At 37.5% G+C, this 24,171-nt stretch overlaps 2 protein-coding genes and 1 long non-coding RNA gene across 3 annotated transcripts; 2 read left to right on the top strand and 1 right to left on the bottom strand.

Annotated features, from left to right (window-relative positions):
• Positions 1-383: 383 nt before the first annotated feature.
• On the bottom strand, positions 384-17,619 carry polr2b (RNA polymerase II subunit B). Its single transcript, XM_022676418.2, has 25 exons — positions 17,485-17,619; positions 16,476-16,548; positions 16,211-16,361; positions 15,816-15,928; positions 15,274-15,493; positions 14,093-14,251; positions 13,541-13,705; positions 12,884-13,080; positions 11,866-11,985; positions 11,575-11,761; positions 10,499-10,642; positions 10,193-10,332; positions 9,766-9,877; positions 9,013-9,167; positions 8,439-8,637; positions 8,172-8,340; positions 6,722-6,818; positions 6,534-6,628; positions 5,927-6,177; positions 5,054-5,143; positions 4,526-4,633; positions 3,738-3,851; positions 3,490-3,650; positions 2,327-2,522; positions 384-682 (listed from the first exon to the last, which is right to left on the bottom strand). The coding sequence occupies exons 1-25, from the start codon at positions 17,501-17,503 to the stop codon at positions 593-595; spliced, it is 3,525 nt and encodes a 1,174-aa protein (XP_022532139.2). The 5' UTR covers positions 17,504-17,619; the 3' UTR covers positions 384-592.
• LOC125784380 (uncharacterized) lies at positions 852-1,658 on the top strand. Its single transcript, XR_007427151.1, has 4 exons — positions 852-901; positions 1,038-1,129; positions 1,222-1,313; positions 1,589-1,658. It is a non-coding gene; the product is annotated as an uncharacterized LOC125784380 (long non-coding RNA).
• Positions 17,620-18,658: 1,039 nt separating the features above from the next.
• On the top strand, positions 18,659-24,066 carry noa1 (nitric oxide associated 1). The gene is made up of 7 exons (XM_007260333.3): positions 18,659-20,069; positions 21,153-21,317; positions 22,037-22,248; positions 22,339-22,470; positions 22,790-22,906; positions 23,427-23,544; positions 23,695-24,066. Exons 1-7 carry the CDS (start codon positions 18,779-18,781, stop codon positions 23,910-23,912), a joined length of 2,253 nt encoding a protein of 750 aa, XP_007260395.3. The 5' UTR covers positions 18,659-18,778; the 3' UTR covers positions 23,913-24,066.
• Positions 24,067-24,171: the final 105 nt, after the last annotated feature.

The raw sequence follows: 24,171 nt of genomic DNA, 5'->3' as shown, positions 1-24,171 counted from the left end.
TACAAACTGTACATGAAGTTTTTATCAGCTCTTATCAGTAATGCAAAATATGCTGCTTAAATTGTAATTAGATCTTGATTTTAGAATATTTTGGTGAAATGACTCGCCAATGAAGACTGTAATAAAGCTCTGGGGATAAATCCTAGCCCTTAACTTAAGGTTGGATTTAAAAAACCTTGCTTTATTCATTATTCTAATATACATTGATGTATATCTGATATAGTAAAATATATAAAAAAAACACACCTTTCTCTTTTCAGATTTTTTGATAGAATGTTACATGTTAAATATAACACCAATTAGCATTATATGTTAAATATAAACAGATTACCAAAAGTAAAGAATATAGTTTATGCAGGAAATAATAAACAATCTAAAATATCTAAAAAGAAACTGCTTTATTTGATTCAACATTTTACAAAAAATACGACTAAGAACAGATTTCACATCGAAAACTGATAACAGATCAGAAATCCTCTGGAGACGCAGATGAACGAACACTGGGCTACAAGTGCATTCAGTTTCTCTCCTCTTCAGTATGATGAGCCCAGTTTCTCCTCTATTTCTCCTCATAACTGAACAGTTCAGGCGTTCAGCTGGTCATCATACGAGGAGCAATACTCATAGACATCAACTCCTGAAACAGAAGCTTACAGGCGTACGGCAGCCGGACCAGAGAAATCTGAAACACAGAGATACAGATAAATATTATACTGTACATAAACCATAAACATAACAGTACATTATATACAGTAAATAAAATAAACCTCCAGCTACTATTCACTATAGGGCTGATAAAGGTGGGTGCAGGTGAATTATGGGAGTTGTAGTGAGGGCTGATAAAGGTGGGTGCAGGTGAATTATGGGAGTTGTAGTGAGGGCTGATTGATAGTGGGTGCAGGTGAATTATGGGAGTTGTAGTGAGGGCTGATTTACAGTAGGTGCTGTTGAATTATGGGAGTTGTAGTGAGGGCTGATAAAGGTGGGTGCAGGTGAATTATGGGAGTTGTAGTGAGGGCTGATAATAGTGGGTGCAGGTGAATTATGGGAGTTGTAGTGAGAGCTGATTGATAGTGGGTGCAGGTGAATTATGGGAGTTGTAGTGAGGGCTGATTGATAGTGGGTGCAGGTGAATTATGGGAGTTGTAGTGAGGGCTGATTTACAGTGGGTGCTGTTGAATTATGGGAGTTGTAGTGAGAGCTGATTGATAGTGGGTGCAGGTGAATTATGGGAGTTGTAGTGAGAGCTGATTGATAGTGGGTGCAGGTGAATTATGGGAGTTGTAGTGAGAGCTGATTGATAGTGGGTGCAGGTGAATTATGGGAGTTGTAGTGAGAGCTGATTTACAGTGGGTGCTGTGGAGTTATGGGAGTTATAGTGAGGGCTGATTGATAGCGGGTGCAGGTGAATTATGGGAGTTGTAGTGAGGGCTGATTGATAGTGGGTGCAGGTGAATTATGGGAGTTGTAGTGAGGGCTGATTTACAGTGGGTGCTGTGGAATTATGGGAGTTGTAGTGAGGGATGATTGATAGTGGGTGCAGGTGAATTATGGGAGTTGTAGTGAGGGCTGATAATAGTGGGTGCAGGTGAATTATGGGAGTTGTAGTGAGAGCTGATTGATAGTGGGTGCAGGTGAATTATGGGAGTTGTAGTGAGGGCTGATTTACAGTGGGTGCTGTTGAATTATGGGAGTTGTAGTGAGAGCTGATTGATAGTGGGTGCAGGTGAATTATGGGAGTTGTAGTGAGGGCTGATTTACAGTGGGTGCTGTGGAATTATGGGAGTTATAGTGAGGGCTGATTGATAGTGGGTGCAGGTGAATTATGGGAGTTGTAGTGAGGGCTGATTGATAGTGGGTGCAGGTGAATTATGGGAGTTGTAGTGAGGGCTGATTTACAGTGGGTGCTGTGGAATTATGGGAGTTATAGTGAGGGCTGATTGATAGTGGGTGCAGGTGAATTATGGGAGTTGTAGTGAGGGCTGATTTACAGTGGGTGCTGTGGAATTATGGGAGTTATAGTGAGGGCTGATTGATAGTGGGTGCAGGTGAATTATGGGAATTGTAGTGAGGTTTGCCCTAATCAGTCTAAACTTCATTCATAGCTCTTGAGATTCTGACTAAAGGATTAAAGTGAAACTTAATGTGAAGCACTGCTCTGTTGTGCATGCGTTCCACAGCCTAAACTTAATATCATACATATTATTTGGTCAGAAAATCAGACGTGGGCCACTTTTAATTGATGTGTGAACATAAGCGAAGACTTTTCCAAAGTACATGCACAAATATATGAATTAAATAAACGCTAAAAGCTGTTAGCTCTTACCTGAGTCTTGTTTCTGCAGCCCCTGCACTCGTAAGTGTGAGTGCGCGTGTTGGCGATGGCCATTAGTCCGCACAGGTTGCACACGTGCACCTGGTAGGGGTCGGACGCCTCGAACAGACGCTCCCTCAGGAACTGTGCTGCTCCGTGAGCTATCTGACAATCTCGCTCCATCTCTCCGAAACGCAGACCACCATCACTGTACACATCACACACATACAAACACACACAAGTGGGGTTAAATCACTGCGGGATGAATCTCGAAGCTACAAAAACAAACAGTGACACAATGTTATGGCTCTAACATTTTACACTAACAAACTTTACTGTCTACAGAGTCTTCTTCAGTCTATAAATCCTTTAATTTTCCCAATAATCAACAGAGCTCCTTATAATCCGGTGCTCCTTATGTATGAATTCTATCAGTCAGGTATTAAGGAGCAGTAAAGACACTCCACTGAAGTACAGAGTTATACAGGAGTTTCAGTTTAGTTCTCCAGCACTGAGACTGGAGCAGTATTAGCATTAGCTAATAGCTAACCACTATTTCCTTGTTCAGAGGTGAGTATTATTGGCCTGTTGCCTGCTCTTAACCCCGGCTAGCACTGCTGGAGTAGCATTAGCATTACCCGCTAACCGCATTAGCTCTTTTGCCTTTCAGAGGGGAATATATCGGAGTGTAGCCTGCTGCTAACCCCAGCTAGCACTGCTGGAGCAGTATTAGCATTAGCCACTAACCACGTACCATGTTTCCCCCGTTCAGATTCAAGTATTATCAGCCTGTAGCCTGCTCCCAACCCCTGCTTAACACTGCTGGAGCGGTTAGCCACTAATGCTAATGCTCCAGCCTGGGAATCTAAGCTTACTGTAAATAAATGGAAATAAACTGTTTAAACTCACCCAAATAAACAGTTTAAGGAGAGAAATTTGTGTAGATTAACATCCATCGCTTGTTTGATTTTAAAAGAAAGTCTGTTTTTTATTACAGTTTTGTTTACTTAGCTTAGCTTTACTTAACTTAGTTAGCTACCCCCACCAGCCAGCGATGAGATCTACTGAATTAGAAGTTCCTTATAGTGTCACATAAAATGCATCATAGTGCGCCTTATAATCTGGTGCACCTTATACTGTGGAAAATACGGTAATCAGATGTCGTAGAGTCTCACCGTGATCTGCCCTCCATAGGCTGCCTGTTGAGGATCTGGACGGGGCCGCGAGCTCGCGAGTGGATCTTATCGTCCACCATGTGCTTCAGTCGCTGGTAGTAAGTGGGTCCGACGAAGATCTGAGAGGTCAGTTTGCGACCTGTGAAACCATTGTACAGCACCTACAGGACCCGAGAGAGAACAGCGTGAGGGGTGTAAAACATGCAGAAGAGATGTTTGTGTACCTGTGTGTGTGTGTGTGTGTTTACCTCGTTTCCTCTCAGGTGGTAGCCGTACTCAGACAGCAGGTTGGAGACTTTCTGCACGTTCACGGCGTCGTTAAACGGCGTGGCGTCACCAATCTCCCCTTTGTTTGCAGAAACCTGAGAAAAGCAAACATGAAAAAAAATTATTTAACTACTTGTTTTAAAGCAAACTGTATTCAAATAACTGAGCAGCAGTGTAAATCTAGCATTAATATTCCTATTTAAAGCACTACATAAAAACATATAAGGTTTCATAGCCAAAAACATTATACAATAATAGTACATTATATAACCTCATTTATACTTTTATTTAATGAAGCAATTTAACACTTTAAAACTCACCTCACTGGTGTCACTAAACATTTAATATCTAACCACCTTCAGAAAGCCTGTAACTGTTTTACTTAATCTAACTTTTATTCTTAACTTTTATTTGTTATTTTTGTTCTTCTTTTAGTGTTTAATTTGTTTCCTTATTTTGTATTATTATTTTTGATATAGTTTTGTATTATTGCTTTTTAACTTATTTTGATTTTGCTTTTATTACTACTATTTTTATTATTGCTTTAAGTTCATTTATTTATTTTTATTTTATTGTATTATGTTAGTTTTAGCTAATTTTAACTTATTTTTGTTGTATTCATCTTATTTTCTTCTTATCTTAATTTTTTATTAATTATTATTATTTATATATATATATTATTTACATTGAAAATAAGGGGTTGCCCTCAATGTACTTCTGAGTCAAAATAAAGTTTGATTGACTGACTGAAGCTTTTATCGCTGTATACCTTCCCCTGCAGACACTCGATCAAGTGACCAACTGTCATTCTGGAGGGGATGGCGTGGGGGTTGATGATGATGTCGGGGGTGATTCCCTCACACGTAAAAGGCATGTCCTGCAGAGAGAGAGACAGATTATTAACATGTTATTAACCCTGTAGGGTCTGTGATGCTCTGTGTCTGATACTGAGGTTTGATCATTAGAGCTGTTTATAATGGATCAGCTGTCTGGGGCCAGATGTTGCTGGATGGACTCGTGTCTGTTTATGAAGAGCATCCTGGAGCTGAGCTGTTTATCTCTCAGTCTAAACAGAGCTACATGTGTGACGTGTTCTTCATAGCCTCAGATATACAAACACAGATTATACGCAGCACCGATATTTACACTTCTCAAGTACCTGATTCAGTTTCTGAGGAATTTAAAACATCAAGCATCAAAAACTGTTCCCAGTTCTCAGTTATGATTTAATCTATTCTACAGAACAAATCAATTACTTTTATATAGAAAAAAATGATTTTCAGCAGAAAATTTTTACCTCCTGCCTGTACTGAATTCCACAGGTTCCTTTCTGCCCGTGACGACTGGCAAACTTATCCCCGATCTGAGGGATCCGGACTGAACGAACCTGCAGGAAACAAACATATAAAACACGATTATCATTAAACATTAACATATCCCTGAACTTCCCTCAGGAACCTAGAAAAAGGAAAGAACCTAGAAAGAAATAACCTAGAAAGAAAGAACCTAGAAAGAAAGAACCTAGAAAGAACCTAGAAAGAAAGAACCTAGAAAGAAAGAAAGAAATAACCTAGAAAGAAAGAAAGAAAGAAAGATAGAACCTAGAAAGAACCTAGAAAGAAAGAAAGAAATAACCTAGAAAGAAAGAACCTAGAAAGAACCTAGAAAGAAAGAACCTAGAAAGAACCTAGAAAGAAAGAAAGAAATAACCTAGAAAGAAAGAAAGAAAGAAAGATAGAACCTAGAAAGAACCTAGAAAGAAAGAAAGAAATAACCTAGAAAGAAAGAACCTAGAAAGAACCTAGAAAGAAAGAACCTAGAAAGAACCTAGAAAGAAAGAAAGATAGAACCTAGAAAGATAGAACCTAGAAAGACAGAAAAAACCTAGAAAGAAAAAAAGAACCTAGAAAGGAAGAAAGAAAGAAAGAAAGAAAGAAAGAAAAGAAAGAAAAGTAATGTAAATGTAATAATAATAATAATAATAATAATAATAATAATAAAACACAACATGTATTTATAATAGAAACAATTGATAAAGCATAAAATGAAAGTTCAGAACAGAAACTGGGACTGGAAATAAAAACAAATGTAAAAACAGAAATTAAAACTGAATATTTAGAATATTTTGTAATATTGAAATTGTATTTAAATCTAAGAGCTTCGTACTCACCCTGATCTTGCAGAACTTGTAGCCCTCCTGGTTGAGGGTGACCATGACCTGGTCGACGATGCCGGTCTCACTGGTGCGGAGGAAAGTGCTGCAGTCTCTCTTGGTGTAGCGGCGGTTCGTGCTGTCCAGCTCGTCGTCGTTCTCGGGCAGAGTGACCGTTTTACCGATTATCACGTCCTCACCGGACACTCGCACGCCCGGCGCGATCAGCCCGTCATCATCCAGCTTATCGTAGATCGCATGCCGCATGCCTGGAGCGCAGTGCAAGAGAGGGGTACAGAGACAGGGGGTTACCTTATAGCAACTACGATGCATGATTAGGATAGCACTGCTGAGGTAAATCTCTGACTAAAACAGCACTGCTGAGAAAAATGTATCATTAGAATAGTACTTCTTATGTAAATGTATAATTAAAATAGCACTGTTGAGGTAAATGTATGATTACAATATTACTAATAGTGTAAAAGTATGGTAAGAATAACACTCCTGAGGTAAATTGTAGTTATTATTGCTCTTTGCCAAAAATACATTTGGCAAAATAATTAAAAAGTCTTTTCTTTTTGTTTCGGCACATCAGTAATACATGTTAAATAAATAAGTAACTCACCTTGACACTCCTCACGCTTGGGCTTCTCGAAGATCTCCTCCTGATCAAAGCCTTTCTTAGACTCCTGCTCTTTATAGGAGCGGTAGAACACAGACCTGAAACAGATCACAGTCCGTCAGAATCCAGACTTTACTCATTTTAACAACTTAATTTTATTCACTGCTGTTAATCTATAGAAGCACAGTTACCTGAAGAATCCTCGGTCCACAGCGGAGCGGTTCATGATGACAGAGTCCTCCTGATTGTAGCCAGTGTACGAGGCAATGGCCACAATGGAGTTGATGCCTGTAAAATAAAATCAACAAGAACATCTCAGTAAATTCAGCCTTTCAGCCCCAAATCTAATCATCCAGTAATTACTATTACTGGTTTATTAACACAGCAAACCATTAAATGATTAAGTAACTCACAAACACCGCAGTAAAATTAAGAAATGACTCAGCAACCACAACAAACAACACAGGTGATTCAGTAACTGCAATAAACGATTCAGTAACTACTGCAAATGATTCAGTAACTACAGCAAATGATTCAGTAACTGCAATAAACGATTCAGTAACTACAGCAAATGATTCAGTAACTACAGCAAATGATTCAGTAACTACAGCAAATGATTCAGTAACTACAGCAAATGATTCAGTAACTGCAATAAACGATTCAGTAACTACAGCAAACGATTCAGTAACTACAGCAAATGAATCAGTAACTACAGCAAATGATTCAGTAACTACAGCAAATGAATCAGTAACTACAGCAAATGATTCAGTAACTACAGCAAATGATTCAGTAACTACAGCAAATGATTCAGTAACTACAGCAAATGATTCAGTAACTGCAATAAACGATTCAGTAACTACAGCAAACGATTCAGTAACTACAGCAAATGATTCAGTAACTACAGCAAATGATTCAGTAAGTGCAATTAAACAATTCAGTAGCTGCAATTATCGATTCAGTAACTGCAACTAATGATTTAGTAACTGCAATTAACAATTCAGCAGCATCTGCAATTAACGATTCAGTAGCTGCAATAAATGACTCAGTAACTACAAGTGATTCAAATCTTCACAAAGTTATATAGCAACTAACTGCATAAGAGGATTTAACAAACACTAGAATTGATTCCTCAGCACAATTAATGATTCAGTAAATACAAAGTGACCAACTGCAATAAATGTGTCAGTAAGAGCAATAAATGATTCAATAACTACAAGTAAAAACAGTCTCATGCAATAACAGTCTCTAACTAAAACAAAAGACTCAGTAACCCCAGTAAATTATTCAGTAACTATTGCATTTCAAAATACTTTGTTACTTTATTCTGAACTATTATGCACAAGCAGTTTAATAGAAAAGTGTGAAAATGGTTCAGAATCACGAGTCTATCAAGACAAATAACTTATTTTTTATTGCACAGGTCTATCAGGATCACATCTTTTTAAGTGAACATTGACAAACACAATATCTTCATCTTCTTTTTGTTTTTTTTATCATTGTTAAATTGTGTGTCTCTTCTATGTAGTGCTCTCGACAGGTCTGTGCGGGCACCGTTATTCACTGTAAAGAAAGATCTCTCCTTCTACAGTTTGAAGTATGAAGATTAGATAAGGCTCTGGATTGGTTATGCTGCTACGTCACCTGCTGGCAGCTCTCGGAAGCGCAGGTACTCCATAGAGCGCGTGGTGACCAGAGGCTTCTGGGGGTAGTACAGCACGTGGGCCAGGGTGTCCATACGTACGTGGAAGTTGGTGATGTAGACTCCCATAGCCTGCTTCCCCATAGCAGACTGGTACGTGTTCCTGGGAGACTGAGAACAGAAGACAGCGTGGTTTAGATCTCCTGAATTAACTGTAATCTGGAATCATGTAAAGAGCACAGTTAGGGTGTGTGTGTGTGTGTGTGTACCTGATTGTGATCGGGGAACGGTATAATGGATGCACACACTCCCAGGATCATCGAGGGGTGGATCTCACAGTGTGTGTAGGTGGAGCAATAGGCCACACCCTTCTCCTGGAGATCATCTGGAGTCATGGCCAGCATCACCGTCTCTTCCTCCAGCGTATCAATATACTCCACCACCCCGCTCGCCACCAGGTCCTGCCAACTGTGTATGCACACACACACACACACACACACACACACACACACACACACACACACACACACATACTCAGCGTCAGGAAAGATCTGAAAGCAGCTTAAACCTTTAACAGGCCATGGTCCCGATACAGGCTACAGGTGTGGGTAATACAAAACCCTCTTTCTTTTACATTCTCAAAACTTTCAAGACTTTCTGAGAGATTCTGCTTCTTAAAAAAGCTGTCTGTTCCCTCTTTACTTTCAGATCAGTAACAGGAAACAACCCAAATTCTGTATGTTTAAACACATAAGTAAAAACCAAACAAGTCCCTAATGAAACGAAAAAAAAAAAAGATTTGTATTTAGGAAAATACTGATTGTAAAATGAATGTGTGTGTACCTGTAGTTGTTGTACTCTCGCTCTTTCAGCTGATCGATGTGGCGCCTCTTCAGCAAGAGCTTCTGCTTCTCCACGATCAGCAGAGGTCTGCAAATACGCCCAGCATCTGTATAAATACGGATCTCTCGCTCTCTGATGTCTCGGATCATCGACACCTGAAAAAGAAAGAAAAAGAAAAATAGATTCAATGACGGAAATAAATGATTCAGTATTTACCACAAATGACTCAAAAATTGAAAACAATGCAGTAACCAGACAAAAAGATTTAGTAACTGCAATAAATGATCATTTTAGTTTTTGAATCATTGTAGTGGTTAATGGCAAACAATTCAGTAACTACCACAAATGACTAACTGAAATAATGCATTAAACACTATAAATGATTCAGTAACTGCAACAAATAATTAATTTATTTCTGTTACTGAATCACTGCCGTTACTGAATCATTTATTTTATTTACTGAATCATTTAAGTTACTGAATTGCCCTAACTGATTCAGCAACTACTACAAACGATTCAGTAACAGCAATAACAGCATTTATTTCAGTAACTGAAATAAATGATTCAATAACTGAACTAAATGATTCAGTAACTGCAACAAACGATTCAGTAACAGCAGTAAATGATTCAGTCACTGAACTTAATGATTCAGTAACTACTACATTTGACTCAAATCTGCAAAAAGTGACGTAGTAACTACATTAGATGATTAAACCCATACTATAAAAGACTCAATACAGTCAATCATCTCACCTCAGACACAATGATGTCCATCTGTCTCCTCAGCTTCCTCAGGGTGTTCATCAGCTGTTCAGGATCTTTGTGGATGCCCACCCAGCAGCCGTTCACAAAGATCTTAGTAGCACTAAACAAGCACATTAGAAATATATATAATTATATATATATATTAGTAGTTAGACATTAGTTAAGTCAGGTGTGTCATATTAGCATTACTCCTCACGTATACATGGCTTTCAGATTCCCTGTAATTCAAATAAGCCCACTGTATCAATAGGACTGATATAGTATATAAATATATAATATATTTTCCCCTGTGCTATAATGATTTAATTAAATTCTGAGTCAAATAGGTGCTGAACCAATCAGACGTGTCCTATAATAAACTGTACTTTAAGCTTTCATAAGGTGCTGCCCCCTATTGGACAATAAGTGCACTGACTCTGCAATGGCTGCAGGTGAGATTTCCTCCAGGTTCTCCATGCTCCACTCCTCCAAGAACTCCAGGATGGGGGAAGGTTGAGACCCGACAGAGATGTAGGCCATGAGTGCAAGGTTCTTCACCAGACCTACAGCGTGACCCTGCATCAAACAAAATATTATTATTAATAATTATATTAACAAGAATGCATGGAGAGCTTCGGTTACAGTGCATTACCGGCTGATAATGGTACTCATAGAACGCCCCTCAGCCAATCACATAGCAGATAACTGTGGTATAATCTAAAAAGTTAATTGCTAGCTGTACCTCTGGGGTCTCGGCGGGGCACACCATGCCCCACAGTGTGTTGTGGAGTTGCCTGGGTTTGGCCAGCTTTCCGTCTCGGCCGATGGGAGAGTTTACACGCCGCAAGTGTGATAACGTAGAGGCGAACGTCAGTCTGTTCAACACCTGTAGAGACATTATTCATAAAATTACATAATAAATAAATAGATTTATACTAATGTTGTGTTACTATTAATGCTTTACAGCATTTATGCTTTATTTTAAACACTGCTAAAAATGTATTGCAAACCTGATGCTCTCATTGCTATTGTGAGCTGTATAACCCTAGAAATTATAATAATAAAAAGTATATTATAAAACCTGCAACCATTTAATAATTATATAAAGGACATTTATTTCAATGGATCAGATAGAAAGTATATTGGCATAAATAAAAATAACTAAAACCCTAATATCTCTACTTCTTTTCTTTTTTTCCCTTAAAAAGTAAATGTACAATATATAGTACCAGTACCATTTTTTTAGTTATTTTAAAATGTTCTGCATTTTAGATGTATACTAAAATCATCCAAACTATGGAGAAAACCATATGTAAAAATTCAGCAAAAAAAAAAAGTGTTAAAAGAGAATGTGTGTTATATTTTACATCCTTCAAACTATCACCTATTGCTAAGATGATCAGTTTTGCGTATCTCTGCTGAATTTGAAATGCTGCTCAGTCAGCTTTATGAGGTAGGCTTTCAGTTAACAGCGGTGCTGAACTCGTCAAGAGTTTAAGTTTAAGAAATGAGGGTAAGTCAATCTGAGAAGAAGATTTTCAAGAACTTTCAACTTTCAAAGTATCCACAAGTGCAGTCACCACAAAGACCATCAAAAACATTATGATGAAGAAACTGGCACTCATCAGGGTCGCCTCAATAAAAGGAAGAGCAAAATTTTCCTCTGTTGTACAGGATAAGTTTACCAGCCTCAGAGTTTCCAGCCTCAGAAACCACAAATGAACAGCTCCCCAGATAAGAGCACCTAAATGCTTAAATCACAGAGTATTCTGATTTGTTTGAATCACTTCACTGTTCATTTATAATGATGTAGTGTACCTGAGACACTCCAGCTCTGGCCTGGTGAGCCTTTTTGACATCGCCCCAGTTGCCCGTGGCCAGAGAATACTTCAGCCCATCAGAGATGATGCGGGTTTTGATGGCCAGCTCCAGGTTAAAGTCCTTCCCCCGGTCGATAAACTTCTGTGCGTAGATCCTGATCTCCTTCAGCAGGTTCTTAAACATTCTGGAGAGGAGACGAGAGTTAGACAGAGTTTAATTCAACTTTTCATACTCAATTTCTTCTCAAAGTCTCTTTTAGTAATGGTTAATAATACTCAATCTTCTCACCCTCTGAAGAGGAAGGCCAGCAGAGGGCCGGCCAGGTCCAGCCTTTTGTTTCCGTAATGATCTCTGTCATCCAGCTCTCTTCTGCCCAGAGCTGCCAGCAGCAGTCTGTGCACCATATAACTACAGAATAAAGTACAGGAAACAAAGAACAAACAGAAACATCAGTGTAAATATACACATATCTGGTATATGCTGTTATGATAACTACAGAACTATCGTTTAACATACAGACAGACCCTCAATCACTTCTGCTGTTCTTGACATTGGCGATTATTTTTTATTATTGTGGAAAGCCTATTAATGTGAACAGAGCTGCAACAACTAATCGACTTATAGATTAATCAGTTATAAATATAGTTAGCAACTTATTTAATAATGGATTAGCTGGGTCTACATTATTATAACACATAAGTACAGTATGTATACCAACCAAAGCCATGGCAGTAAAACACCATTAAACTGGATGCATGTTGGAGCCACAGGTGAGATTCACAGTAAATTCGCAGTAAATTAATAAAAACTTTTTCTTTTTATCTTAACGTTTCTATAGCCTGCTAGAGTGTTTAAAATATACATCTCTCATTTTCTCATTTTTATTAAATGTATATCTCACACTTAAAATGTTAAATAAACTAAACGTAAAGTCTTTTTCAAGATCTTTTCTGACTCTAATGTTGTCTGGATGTCAATAACGATAATAATACAATTATTAAACGTGAATGAGCAGATATTTCGGTTTTCTACACAAACAGTGCTTTTTTTGCATTTGTTTTATTTCATTAGAATACATAAATATTTTATATAGTCAAGTACCAATGTCTGGATATTTTAAACTTCTGTAAAACCTCTTTAAAAAAGATTTAAAAAGATTAACTGCATTGTTGTGCTATTATTAGATCATTAAATCAGTGTTATAAAATGGTCTTAAATAAAACCATTAATAAATGGCAATAAATTATATTAATATTGTGTATCTTGATTATTTCTAGGACAGTGCTAATTTTACTGAAATACTCACCCTAAAAAGTAGGCTTTCTTTGTCTCACAGAAGTCAGAAACTCCCACATGGGGCAGAACCTCTTTCTGCAGAACCTCTTTAGCGTATTTAATCCTCCTCTCCTTGGTGACTCCAGGTTTGGCTCCTCTGGATCCGATGAAGTTCAGAGCTACGTTCTGCTCCTGGATCACGAAGGCCTCGTCCAGAGACGGCTTCACCTGTGGAGATGCAGAGAGAGAGAAAAGAGAGAGTCAGTTTTGTAACGAACACACGTGCAACAAAAGAACGCTTCACATTAAGTTTCCCTTTAACCTTTGTCAGAATTTGAGTGTAGCACTGAGAATTCTCTTCAGCCATGATCAGGCTTTTTTTGTATAGTGTTAAAAGTTAAAGGTTTTGTTCTAAGGGACCATTAAACCATTAAGTGACTGCACACAACACTTAATTTGCTTTCAAGGGATTACTTTAGAAGAAATTGATATCTAAGGGATGATCCAATTATGTACCTTTAGAAAGCTCTTAGACAATTTTGTTCCAAATATTTTTCTAAAACTACATCTTTGAGGGATAGTTAAGGGAAATATTAAGGGAAAAAAATAATATTTTATGCTGAATCTGAATAATCCCCAGTCCCAGGCATTGCTGATTTGATTTAAGTGTTTTAAAGCAGGTAATTACCATCTCCATCATCTCTGGGTCATCAAAGTCGTAGATGATGTGCTCCAGGATGTCCCTGTCGGACACAAATCCCAGAGCTCTGAACACGATGATGATGGGCACTTCCTGTCTGATGTACGGCAGCGTAGAGACAATTCTCTGACCGATAGCGCTCTTCTTCACTCCCTGAAAAAAAAAAAAACAGAAAAATCAAATATACAGTGTTAAAATAACACTGACTGTGCAATAAAAAGCAAAAGAGTAGTACCCTGATGTGATTAATCAGGATATTTATATTTCATGGTATAATATCGTTCACAATATTTTAAAAATGTTGGGGATATTAATGCGTACAACACGATACGGCACAGCCCTAGTTTTAATTATTTCATATTATTTAATATTGCTCTGTGTCCACAGGTGTATAATAAAAGCAGCAGCTAAGCATGCTGGCTTCAGATATCACTACACACACCTCAAACTTCATGTAGCTTCAGATTAACTCAAGAACAGTAGAGAGTAGAGAGGTAATATAGTGTGTAATTGTATAAAGGTGTAAAGGTGTGTTCTGACCTGTCCTCCTCTGGCCATCATGCTGACCCAGATGGAGCTGGTGGGTCTGGAGGAGTTCTCCAGGCAGGACCTGCACTCGGCCGTGTACGCATACTTAGAGTCCTTTTTTGCAAACACATACACCGTGTTAGTGGCCATCTTCTCCTGAGCGATAAGAACCTGCAAATACAGACATCAGCATTATATTATATTCAGGAAATCATGCAATATCTGGTACAAATGATGCAGGACAGGCTACACACATTTAAAGTATCGTATTAATGATTTAATAATTTCTGAATTACTGTAGTACTACTGAATACGGTCATGAGCAAAAAAACTAATTAACTAAATCCTAATTATTTTTGTCAATACTCATCGACTGTAATCATGCACTAAATTGAAGTTAAAAAGATAAAATCAATACACAAAATACAATATAAAAAGTCAATGCAGCAAAATCACACAGATTAAAACAAGATATGCACTGGATTTTTAACAAGAAAAATCAAATGGCATATTTTAATCTCGATTATCTCAATTACTGTTTTCACAATTCTTTAAAAAACAAATATATCAGTAAAAATGCAATTTAAATAAATCACCAAGCCCTAGAACTAGACCTGTCAAAATAACAATATTTTGTGGTTTACTGTGAAACAATTTTACTGTGCATATTAAAGACCAATAAATTGCACTGATTTAATGATTACAAAAAAGCAAAACAAAGCATGCATACCCTTTTAAAGTCAACATTATGATTAATTACCACAATTCTCAAATATTATTGAGGTCATGTCCATTTATTGTATGATAAGTCAATAACGTGCTTAAAGTAACTGAAAGTATAAATAAAAAAAAAAGAAATTTTAAACAAATTACAATAAAAAAAAAGCAATGAACGTTTTCATCAAATTTTTTTTTTTTTTTTTGCCAGCCACAAACAAGTCCACTAAAAGCACTGTTAATCATTACAGTAAATAAAATATAATTTATTTTTCTATTTCTTTAAAGCTGGGAAGGCACGGGTAACTTCCATATTTAAATCACATTAGGCATTTATCTGCAACCTAACCTGGATTTTGTCTTCAAAATATCTAATCTAAACGTTTAAATAGAGCAAAAAGAGAGTATATGAAACATTTATAAACGATGATAAAGTGGTATTTATAATAAGATGAAATCAGCTATCAGATCCTGACCTTCTCGGAGCCGTTGATGATGAAGTAGCCCCCCGGGTCCAGGGGACACTCGTTCAGCTCACAGAGATCACGGTCCGTCAGGCCGCTGAGGAGACAGTAGGTGGAGCGGAGCATGATGGGAATTTTGCCGATGAAGGTTTTCTGGTGCTGCGTCTGAAGCTGCTCCTCTCCCTCCTTTATGATGGTCTTGGTGATGTCCACGTACAGAGGAGCCGAGTACCTGAACCAGCAGAGCATTTTACACAATAAATCACACAACTTTTAACATCTTATTCTTACATTTTCACATAATTATCTGAACTTTCTACTCCTTACATTTTAATAAAAACAACCTATTTAGTTTCAGCTGGTTTTCATTCCGGCTTCTCATCGTTCAAGAAAACCCCTATCCAGATAAATCTCTCCATCCAGATAGAGTGAATCTGATTGTGATTGGATGAAGAGAAGTCTAAACATATACCATTCCGACTCCCTATTGGTTTATTGGTTTATACTATGATCCATCACACCTGCACACGCCCCCCAAAGGCTGTTGTACTCACGTGAGGTTTCGGAGTCTGGCCTCATTGGGCATCATGGGTGATGGAGCTCCATCTCTTTCCCAGTGTGTTGGTTTGGACAAATAGATCTGCTCAAACTTCAGCAGATACCGAGGCTACAAAAAAAAAAAAAAAAAAAAAAAAAAAAAAAATCACATTAAAAAAAAAACTTTCACAAACAGCATTTTATGTTTTATTGATGAATAAAAACAGAGTTTAGGCCTGTCACAATTAACTTTTTTTGATAACCTATTGTACAAAATCACTGGAAAAAAACACTATTTAAACAAAGCTGACGTTAGGGGTGGGCGATATAAAATAATATTAATAATTATTATATTATTGTTATTATAATAACAGATGCTAGATATGTGCAATCACATTCGGCATTAACTTACCGGTTCCTCCACCTCTCCGGAGGTGTGCTGAGCTTCAGCCTGTAGGTCTATGGGTGGAGCATCCTCCACGATCCTCTGAACAGACATCTGAATAAACTCATCAAATGAGTCCAGCTGCTGTCGCACCAGGCCCTTCTCATCAAAGTAGGAGCTGGAGAATAAAGAAGAGAAAGCATATTTTTAACATCTGGCCAGTGGACATTTGATTTAGAACAAAATGCTTAAATAACAGAGTTCAATGTATTAAAGCAGCAACATTATCTACCTGATAACAATCCAGCAGGCTTCCTGCCACAGATCTGGGGTGATTTCATCATCATCTTCATCATACTGGATATCTGGAGAAAGAAAGGGAGAGGTTTATTCTCAGAGACTAAACTACATTTTCAGCAGACTATCAGATTCTCAGTGCATCAACAGCAGCAAATAAATCTGGTTTAATCAAGGCCAGAGGTAGCTATAGCTCAGCTTAGGCTATGATCTTACCCACCCAAACAGGAGATGAGAAACTTTATATCTTTACCTATAGATAATAGCAAAACAGTTTCTAATTTTTAAAACATTTCAAGTGCTGCAGATATAGGAACAGCCAGTAGAAAACCTTAATAATTTGTGTGAATTAAAAATTAACCAACAAACCTTTTTTTCTAGAGCTGTATATATTATATATTAGGTTTATTTGAGCATACGATTGGTCAATTCAGAATGCAGTCAACATGTAAACTGAGTGCAAACAAGTAACTACAAGAATCTAACTGAAACAGAGATATATTTTTTATTTTACTGAAATAAATCATATTGGTAAAATGCAATCAATAACAAGACATAACTTTTATTACTATATATATATATTACGTACTGATAACCGTCCTATAATCAGTATGAATAATATAAAAAAAAAACACGTGAAAATATGCCCACAACATTCCTACAAACTTCTGAAACACTTGCCTAGGTTAGCTAACAGCTAGCTACCTAAACTTTATTTATTTAACTAGATACGCTTTTTTATTATATATTCTAGTACAAACAAAGCTTAAAATCACCCGCTGATATAATTTAAAGAGTGATTATCGAAAAATAAACTGCATTTATTACTGAAATAAAGCAGAAATCCCAGTATTTTGAGTCTTAAATGAGAGAATAGTCTGTTGTCTATAAAGAGCTGCTAAGCTAACATGCTAACTACGTTGTGTTAACGCGCAGTTTACAGCACATTAAACCGAATTACGAAGCAGAACAGAGTATTTAAGCTTCCAGCGCTTTAAACAAACCTTCATCCTGATCATACATGATGTTTACTGTTGTTTACAGCCTTGTTTACGGTAAACAAACACAAAAACGTCCCGTTAAAACGCGCTGTATCTGTTCACCGAGCCGCCGGCGCGCGCGTGGCGTCACTTCTGGTGCTCGCGACCGAATTGTACGTTCATATATGTGATCTCTTGCTTTTACTAGGAATAAGGTTTTAATTGATTTGTGTGAGTTTTAATTACAATTATATAATTATTTAATCATATGTGTCACTTTGACTAATAAAAAATAAACAAATCTTATGTATTTTTGTTTACTGCAAAGTATTATACTGAAAATGGAAAAATCTTAAATAATATATATTTTTTCGTTACTTAAGTAAAATATATCAATAAAAAAACTCCTAAAAAAATGTTAATAACCCCAAAAATACGGCATTTTTTAACATCTATGATAGATTGTTTAGAAAATAAATTAACAAAAAATATTTTTACTCTTTCTCTCTTTTCATAATAACTAATGATAATGAGTTAAGCTAGTGTTACATATTGTATTGTATTAGTGCACTATATCAATTGTACACAATATATTACACAATCCAATAAAATAAAAAAACATTCATATATTATTTTACAACATTTTATTTATATAAATATTTTATAATTAGTTATTTTGAATGTAAAAAATCAAATCGTACTTGTTTATTCTTAATGCAAGATTTGAATTCATGTATTATGTCAGTTATTTACAATATATTACACAATCCAGTAAAGTAAAAAAAGACACGTTGATTAATTATTACTATTACTAGTTTTTTATTGTATTGTATATGTATACTTTATTTTAAAACATAATAAAACAGTTTGGCGATTAAATACTTTTCTTCTTCTTCTTTTTTTTTTAGAAAATAGCGTAAGTGTCATTATATTAGCATCCGGTGCTCTGTCGATTTGTGCTATTGAGCTATATATGGTCTCAGTCGTTCTACGCACACAATTTGACACGCTTTTACATATTTATATGTTGTTTTTTATCATAATAAATTAAACAAATATTTTTTCTATACTTTTACTGAAAGCATCGTTGTTCAAATCTCGTTTGCTATCCCAATTATTACAAAATACACAGCACGGCAACAAGTTTTGACCAGGTAGCAGAAATCGACACAACACTGATGACGTCTTTTACCAGCGACAGACGAAAACACTCCTCCTGTCTGTGTTCACGTGTGTTCGTGAGTTGATCTGAGATTTCTTTTTGTAATGTATAAATGTTTATATCGGTTTATTGATATATATTGCTTATGTTATCACGATGTTTAAATTATTACAGCTATCTGCGGTTCAGTTTTCGTCTCTTAAATGTTTAAAACGTGTGTCAGAGCTAGAAAACAGAAGATGGTGTCACCTTTACTCGGGTCTTCTGTCTCAAAGTAGCAGAAACAGCTGTGTTTCAGTTGACAGGACTAAATGCTTAAGATTAAGATTTCACACCACTGTGACAGTGACTTTAAAAGACTCTGAAAGAACTGAAATACATAAAGAAAGACTTCAGTCATTATCAGGATCATCTTCATTATCTTCCACTCTACATCCTAATCAGACCAAAGCAGTGTACTCCTCTGTAGAGCCAGATAAAGAGGAGGAGTTTGCTTTTCTTGAGTTTTCTGATGTTCAGGACCAAGAACAAGAAGATGTTCCAGAGCATCTTCGCGTAACTGAGTCCATGAAGGTCAAAGAGGACAAAGCGCCCAAGATTACCAGCGCAGAGCTGCGGCACAAGGCCTTGGAGCTTCAATTGAAGTCGTTGAGAGATGTTGCCACCAAGGAGGTGGACCAAGAGGCGTCCATTGAGTTCCACGACGAGGGATTTCCACTGGAAAAGTCATCTAATAAGAAGAAATTGAAAAAGAAGCAAGAGCATAAAGTCTACGGTACGCCGGACGCAGAAGTTCCAGTAAGTGACTCCTGCTGCACCGGCTGTGGTGCCCTGATGCACTGTACCATCCCTGAAGTACCTGGGTACCTCCCCAGCGAGAAGTTCAAACAGCTGATCGAGGAGGACTCCTTAAAGCAGGCGGTGTGCCAGCGCTGCTTCCTACTCGTCCACCACCAGAAAGCTCTGAATGTCACAATGTCCAAAGAGGAATACAGGAAAATAGTCGGTAAAATAAAGTCTCAGAAAGCGCTGGTGCTGCTCATCGTGGATCTTCTGGATCTCCCAGACTCCATCGTCCCAGACCTGCCGCAACTCGTGGGCCAAAACAAGCATGTGGTGATTTTGGGGAACAAAGTGGACCTGCTGCCTGGAGACACAGATAACTACCTGAAGAGGATCAGAGGGCAGCTGGCGCAGTATTGTGCAGACGCAGGTGTAGCCATCACTGACCAAAAAGACATCCATCTCATCAGTGCTAAGACTGGGTACGGCATAGAGAACCTGATCACCAGGCTGCAGATGTCCTGGAAGTATAAGGGGGATGTGTATCTGGTTGGCACCGCCAACGCTGGCAAGTCTACGCTGTTCAACACCCTGCTGGAGTCTGACTACTGCAAGTCCAGAGCCTCAGACGTGATCCACAAAGCCACCATTTCTCCATGGCCAGGTAATATATATTATATATATATTCTCTCGAAGATATACACACACACTCACCATAACATTCTGACCAAAAATGTGTAGTTGAGATGAAGAAATACTTCACTACTGTACTTAAGTACTAAAATACTGTATCTATATCTACTAGAGTATTATTTTTACTTCACTTCTTAAGTAATTAGGTACCAAAACACTGTATCTGTATCTATTGAAGTATTATTTATTACTTCACTACTTAAGTACTAAAATACTGTATCTGTACTCTAATGATACTTCATTGCATATTTTAGATGAGTTTATTTTTTAATCGTTTTTTTATGTGCTGAATTATTACTAGAGACCTTGACTTGAGTAAAACGAAAAGTGCTCGGTCAAAAAAGTGAATTAAGTAGAAGTGTTTTTTAAGCTTTACACTTAAGTGGAAGTACTAAAGTATTTAACGTTTTCTGTACTCAAGTATTGCAAGTAGTTTGTTGTAAAATGTAGTACTAAAATACTGAAAATCTCCAGTAGATACAGATACAGCATTTTAGTACTTCAGTACAGTAGTGAAGTAAAAATAATACTTCAGTAGATACAGATACAGGATTTTAGTACCCAAGTACAGTAGTGAAGTAGTAAAAATAATACTTCAGTAGATACAGATACATCATTTTAGTACTAAAGTACAGTAATGAAGTAAAAATAATACTCCAGTAGATACAGATACAGCATTTTAGTACTTCAGTATGGTAGTAAAGTAAAAATAATACTTCAGTAGATACAGATACAGTATTTTAGTACTTCAGTATGGTAGTAAAGTAAAAATAATACTTCAGTAGATACAGATACAGTATTTTAGTACTAAAGTACAGTAATGAAGTAAAAATAATACTCCAGTAGATACAGATACAGTATTTTAGTACTTCAGTATGGTAGTAAAGTAAAAATAATACTTCAGTAGATATAGATACAGGATTTTAGTACCCAAGTACAGTAGTGAAGTAGTAAAAATAATACTCCAGTAGATACAGTATTTATGTAGTATCTGTAATTATAGAACTATACACTTATTATAGAACACACTCTGTTTTCATCCTTGTTTATGAAGGAACAACACTGAACCTGCTGAAGTTTCCCATCATCAATCCAACACCGTACCGGCTGTTCCGGCGGGCGGAGCGTCTGCGCCTCGCGGCCCAGGAGACGGAGGAGGACCTCAGCCCGGAGGAGCTGAAGAGGATCAGGCAGTTCAGCAGGCAGGGGTACCTGGTCGGTGAGTAGAGAACCTGCTGTAACCTTTATGCTACAACAATAGAGTAGAGGTACTTAGAGTTTAGCTTTAACTTTATTGTACTGAATAGAACCCTGATCTTTATCAGTGTGTAAAACTACCTCCACCATGTTTAAAAGCTGTACTTTACTTTGGGGGTCTTACTTACAGTAAGAGTGTATGAAACTACCTCCACCATGTTTAAAAGCTGTACTTTAGCATGAAGTCTATCTGCTTCTTAATGGCGCTCTTTTAAGCCACCTAGAGAAAATTCAAATAATAAAAGGTTATAATTCTATATATTATCAAAAATAAAAGTGATTTTTCATTGGCATTGCTCAAAGAATCACATGAGGACATGGATTTAACTTTCTTTTTTTTCGCTGTAAAATAAACAGGATATAGTCCAGGGTTATTCCTGATTTGAGTCTAGGAAATCGACAAACTCTCTTTAATAAACACAGTATTTATACCCTCTTATTATCTGTTGTAGGCATCAATGTTCTTTGGGGTCAAGAACATTTTAAAACCAGATGTTTTAACAGGGAGGTCTTTTGTAAAGAATATAATAATAATTATAATAAGTCAACAAACACATATAACATGACATAATCTGTAAAAATGTATTTCTAATAATTTTCTGAAGGTTTAAAATTCTGGGGTCCAATTAACCCCAAATAGAAATATCAGTAGCTTTATATAAATCAGAGATCTGATTGCAGGTCGGGTCGGTCGGACGTTCCGAGTGGATCAGTCCAAGAAGAAGTTGGTGGAGTTCGACCCGGACAGTCTCAGCTTCGGAGAGGACCTTACTGAGGACAGCGTAGGGAAACCGCGCGAGGACACGGACACTGTGGAGACTGAGCTGCCCTATAACGAGATTAAAGACGCCCACTGGTTCTACGATACCCCCGGCATTATGAAGGAGTACGATGTGAGTGATGATGTAAGAGGTTGTGTATGAGTTGAAGGTAATTTGGAACAGAAGTGTGGAAATGGGACGATGTTTTTGGGTTTTCTTCAGGTTCTCAGTGTGCTAAACGAACAGGAGGTGAAGATAGTGTCGCCCACACACGCCATCACCCCGAGGACGTTTCTGCTGAAGCCTGGCATGGTGTTGTTTCTGGGAGCGCTGGCACGCATTGATTACCTGGAGGTAGGAATAAAGAGTATTGAAGAAAAAAAAAAAAGAAAATACTCCAATAGAGAACAGATACAGTATTTTAGTACTTAAGCACAGTAGTGAAGTAAAAATAATACTCCAGTAGATACAGATACAGCATTTTAGTACTTCAGTACAGTAGTGAAGAAAGAGTAATATTACAGTAGATAAACATACAGTATTTTAAGTACTTCATTACAGTAGTAAAGTAAAAAAATAATACTCCAGTAGATACACATACCGTATTTTAGTACTTTTACTTTTACACTATATATCTCTGATTATCATTAATGATCTCTTTTACCGTCCGCAGGGGAATCAGTCGTGCTGGTTTACGGTCGTCGCTTCTTCACAAATTCCAGTGCACATCACCAGTTTGGACAAGGCTGACGCCGTCTACGATAAACATGCGGGGAACTCTCTACTGGCTGTGAGTTACAACTCAAATAATACTAATATCTGTGTGATAAAGCACCAGATCAATGCTGACCCTCAGAAACCCTTTATCTCCAAAACAGCAGCTTTATACTAACATGAAAAACATCTTAACCTTTAGTGGAGATCAGTGTAAAAAGAGTTCATAGAATTATTGTGAAGCATTTCTATTGGTCCTTTCCTCATGCAAATCTGATTCAATATAAAGAACAGCTTCCAATGTTCCCAATGGTGGTGTAATGGTGGTGATCTGGAGGTGTTGGTCTAGTGTTGGTCTGGTAATGGTCGTCTGGTGGTTGTCTGATGGTGATCTAGTGGTGATCTGCTGGTGGTGGTGGTCTGATGGAGGTGTAATGGTGATCTGGTGGTGGTCTAATGGTGGATCTGGTTGTTGTCTAATGGAGGTCTGATGGTGGTAATCTGGAGGTGTTGGTCTGTTAATGGTTGTCTGATGGTGATCTGCTGGTGGTGGTGGTCTGAAGGTAAGTGTTCACACTCCTCTGTTTCCTGTTCAGGTGCCAATGGGTGGAAAAGAGCGCATGAAAGAGTTTCCTCCTTTTGAAGCTCAAGACTTTGAACTGGAGGGTCAAGGAGTGAAGACGGCGGTGACGGACATCAAACTGTCCTCAGCAGGTAAATCACCTGATAACTTCAAATAACTAAATCCAGATTATATAAAATAAAGGAAATAGACAAACACAGTCTGTTAGGTTAAATTAGGTCAAAATTTTAGTACAATATTAGAGAAAGCTCTAATCTGATCTGAACTCTGGTCTGTGTCAGGTTGGGTTTCGGTGACGGCAGCTCAGGGGGAGCGTCTGCGGTTGCGGGCTCACGCTCCCAAAGCAGCAGGACTGTGTTTACGGACGCCGCCGCTGCTTCCTCACATCGTTAATGTGAAGGGAGACCGCATCCGCAAATCTGCCGCCTACAAACCCAAGAAACCCCAGACTGTTAACAACAGGAGTCTCCCGGTACAGAAGGAACGGAAGAGAAACTGAAAAATCATCTGAAAGTCTGGACGGGTCACTCTGTCTTTATGCATTGATACAGTTTTATGTATATATTTGACTCATTACTTTAAATACTTTAGTGTAAAAATGATGTTTAATACGGTTAATAAATTACAATTAAATAAATCATTACAGAAAGTAATTTTGTTTTGTTTCTTCACATTTACTAGGGCTGGGTATTGGCAAAAAAAACTTGGCGGTACAGAGATTATGATTTAATATCACAATATATTATATTGTTTATATA

Source organism: Astyanax mexicanus, chromosome 19, assembly GCF_023375975.1.
Source record: "Astyanax mexicanus isolate ESR-SI-001 chromosome 19, AstMex3_surface, whole genome shotgun sequence".
NCBI classification, from domain to species: domain Eukaryota; kingdom Metazoa; phylum Chordata; class Actinopteri; order Characiformes; family Acestrorhamphidae; genus Astyanax; species Astyanax mexicanus.
This window is presented reverse-complemented; position numbering and strand designations above follow the sequence as displayed.

Excerpts from the sequence above, each read along its gene's own strand:
- noa1 (XM_007260333.3), top strand. The coding sequence starts at position 18,779 with ATGTTTAAATTATTACAGCTATCTGCGGTTCAGTTTTCGTCTCTTAAA. Across the intron at positions 20,070-21,152 it reads CACCATTTCTCCATGGCCAG|GAACAACACTGAACCTGCTG; the intron begins GTAATATATATT and ends TTGTTTATGAAG. Across the intron at positions 21,318-22,036 it reads CAGGCAGGGGTACCTGGTCG|GTCGGGTCGGTCGGACGTTC; the intron begins GTGAGTAGAGAA and ends ATCTGATTGCAG.
- polr2b (XM_022676418.2), bottom strand. Across the intron at positions 6,819-8,171 it reads CTTCCGAGAGCTGCCAGCAG|GCATCAACTCCATTGTGGCC; the intron begins GTGACGTAGCAG and ends TTTATTTTACAG. Across the intron at positions 2,523-3,489 it reads CCTATGGAGGGCAGATCACG|TGATGGTGGTCTGCGTTTCG; the intron begins GTGAGACTCTAC and ends TGATGTGTACAG.